Source organism: Austrofundulus limnaeus, unplaced genomic scaffold, assembly GCF_001266775.1.
Source record: "Austrofundulus limnaeus strain Quisiro unplaced genomic scaffold, Austrofundulus_limnaeus-1.0 Scaffold2288, whole genome shotgun sequence".
Classification (NCBI taxonomy): Eukaryota; Metazoa; Chordata; class Actinopteri; order Cyprinodontiformes; family Rivulidae; genus Austrofundulus; species Austrofundulus limnaeus.
In genome coordinates this window covers 1-858 of record NW_013954690.1, presented here as the reverse complement: position 1 = coordinate 858, position 858 = coordinate 1, and the positions used below count along the sequence as shown (strand labels likewise).

The following is an 858-nucleotide window of genomic DNA, read 5'->3' as shown; positions in this document are numbered from 1 at the left end:
TTACGGATTACAGATTATAGATTACAGATTATAGGTTATAGATTAAACATTAAAGATTATAGATCACAGATTTTAGATTATAGATTACAAATTACAGATTATAGATTACAGATTATAGGTTATAGATTAAACATTAAAGATTATAGATCACAGATGACATTTTATAGTTTACATTTTTTAGATTATAGATTACAAATTACAGATTATAGATTACAGATTATAGATTAAATAAATGTACTGCCTGCTCTGAACGGATCGTTGTCTTACAGTTCCGATGGCATTCAGAACCATCAACCTGAGCTCGTTAGGAGTGGACCGCCTGCAGGCATCATGGGAGAGACCACCAGGAGACATGGAGGTGTTCACACTGACCCTCCTGCAGGACAGGTGAGACGGTGAAGGACGTCCTCACAGGTCCAGACTGGGTCCAGTTCTGGTTCTGGACTCCAGCAGCAACATGAAACTGGATTTATTTAGTCTTCATCTTGTCCTCCTCGTCCTCAGTGTTCCTGTTCAGAACCACAGCGTTCCACCTGCTTCTTCTTCTCTGGTTCTGACCGGTTTGACTCCCGGCGCCCTCTACAGGCTGCAGGCCGCCACCGTCAGCGGGGGGCTGCGCTCCAAACCCACCAGTCTGGAGGCTTGGACCGGTAACATAATCCTGACTCATATCAGAACCGTCAATGTTTTTATTTACAGCTCTGAGCAAAAACATCTGACAACATTTTAGAAACAAAAAACCCTCAGCTGCTCCTCAGGTGTCCCAAAGATGACAGCCCACTGCTCCACATGTGTGTGCTCAGTGTTCACATGTGTGTGCTCAGTGTTCACATGTGTGTGCTCAGTGTTCACATGTGT

The 858-nt window shown here is 43.6% G+C and overlaps 1 protein-coding gene across 1 annotated transcript in view; it reads left to right on the top strand.

Moving 5' to 3' along the window:
- Nucleotides 1-650, top strand: part of LOC106537389 (receptor-type tyrosine-protein phosphatase beta) — a gene marked incomplete at its 3' end in the record, with an annotated part of 20,816 nt that extends 20,166 nt beyond the window's left edge. The window contains 2 exon segments of the mRNA XM_014034772.1: nucleotides 270-387; nucleotides 505-650. Of these exon segments, the coding sequence (XP_013890226.1) occupies nucleotides 270-387; nucleotides 505-650 (264 nt within the window).
- Between the last annotated feature and the right edge of the window lie 208 nt (nucleotides 651-858).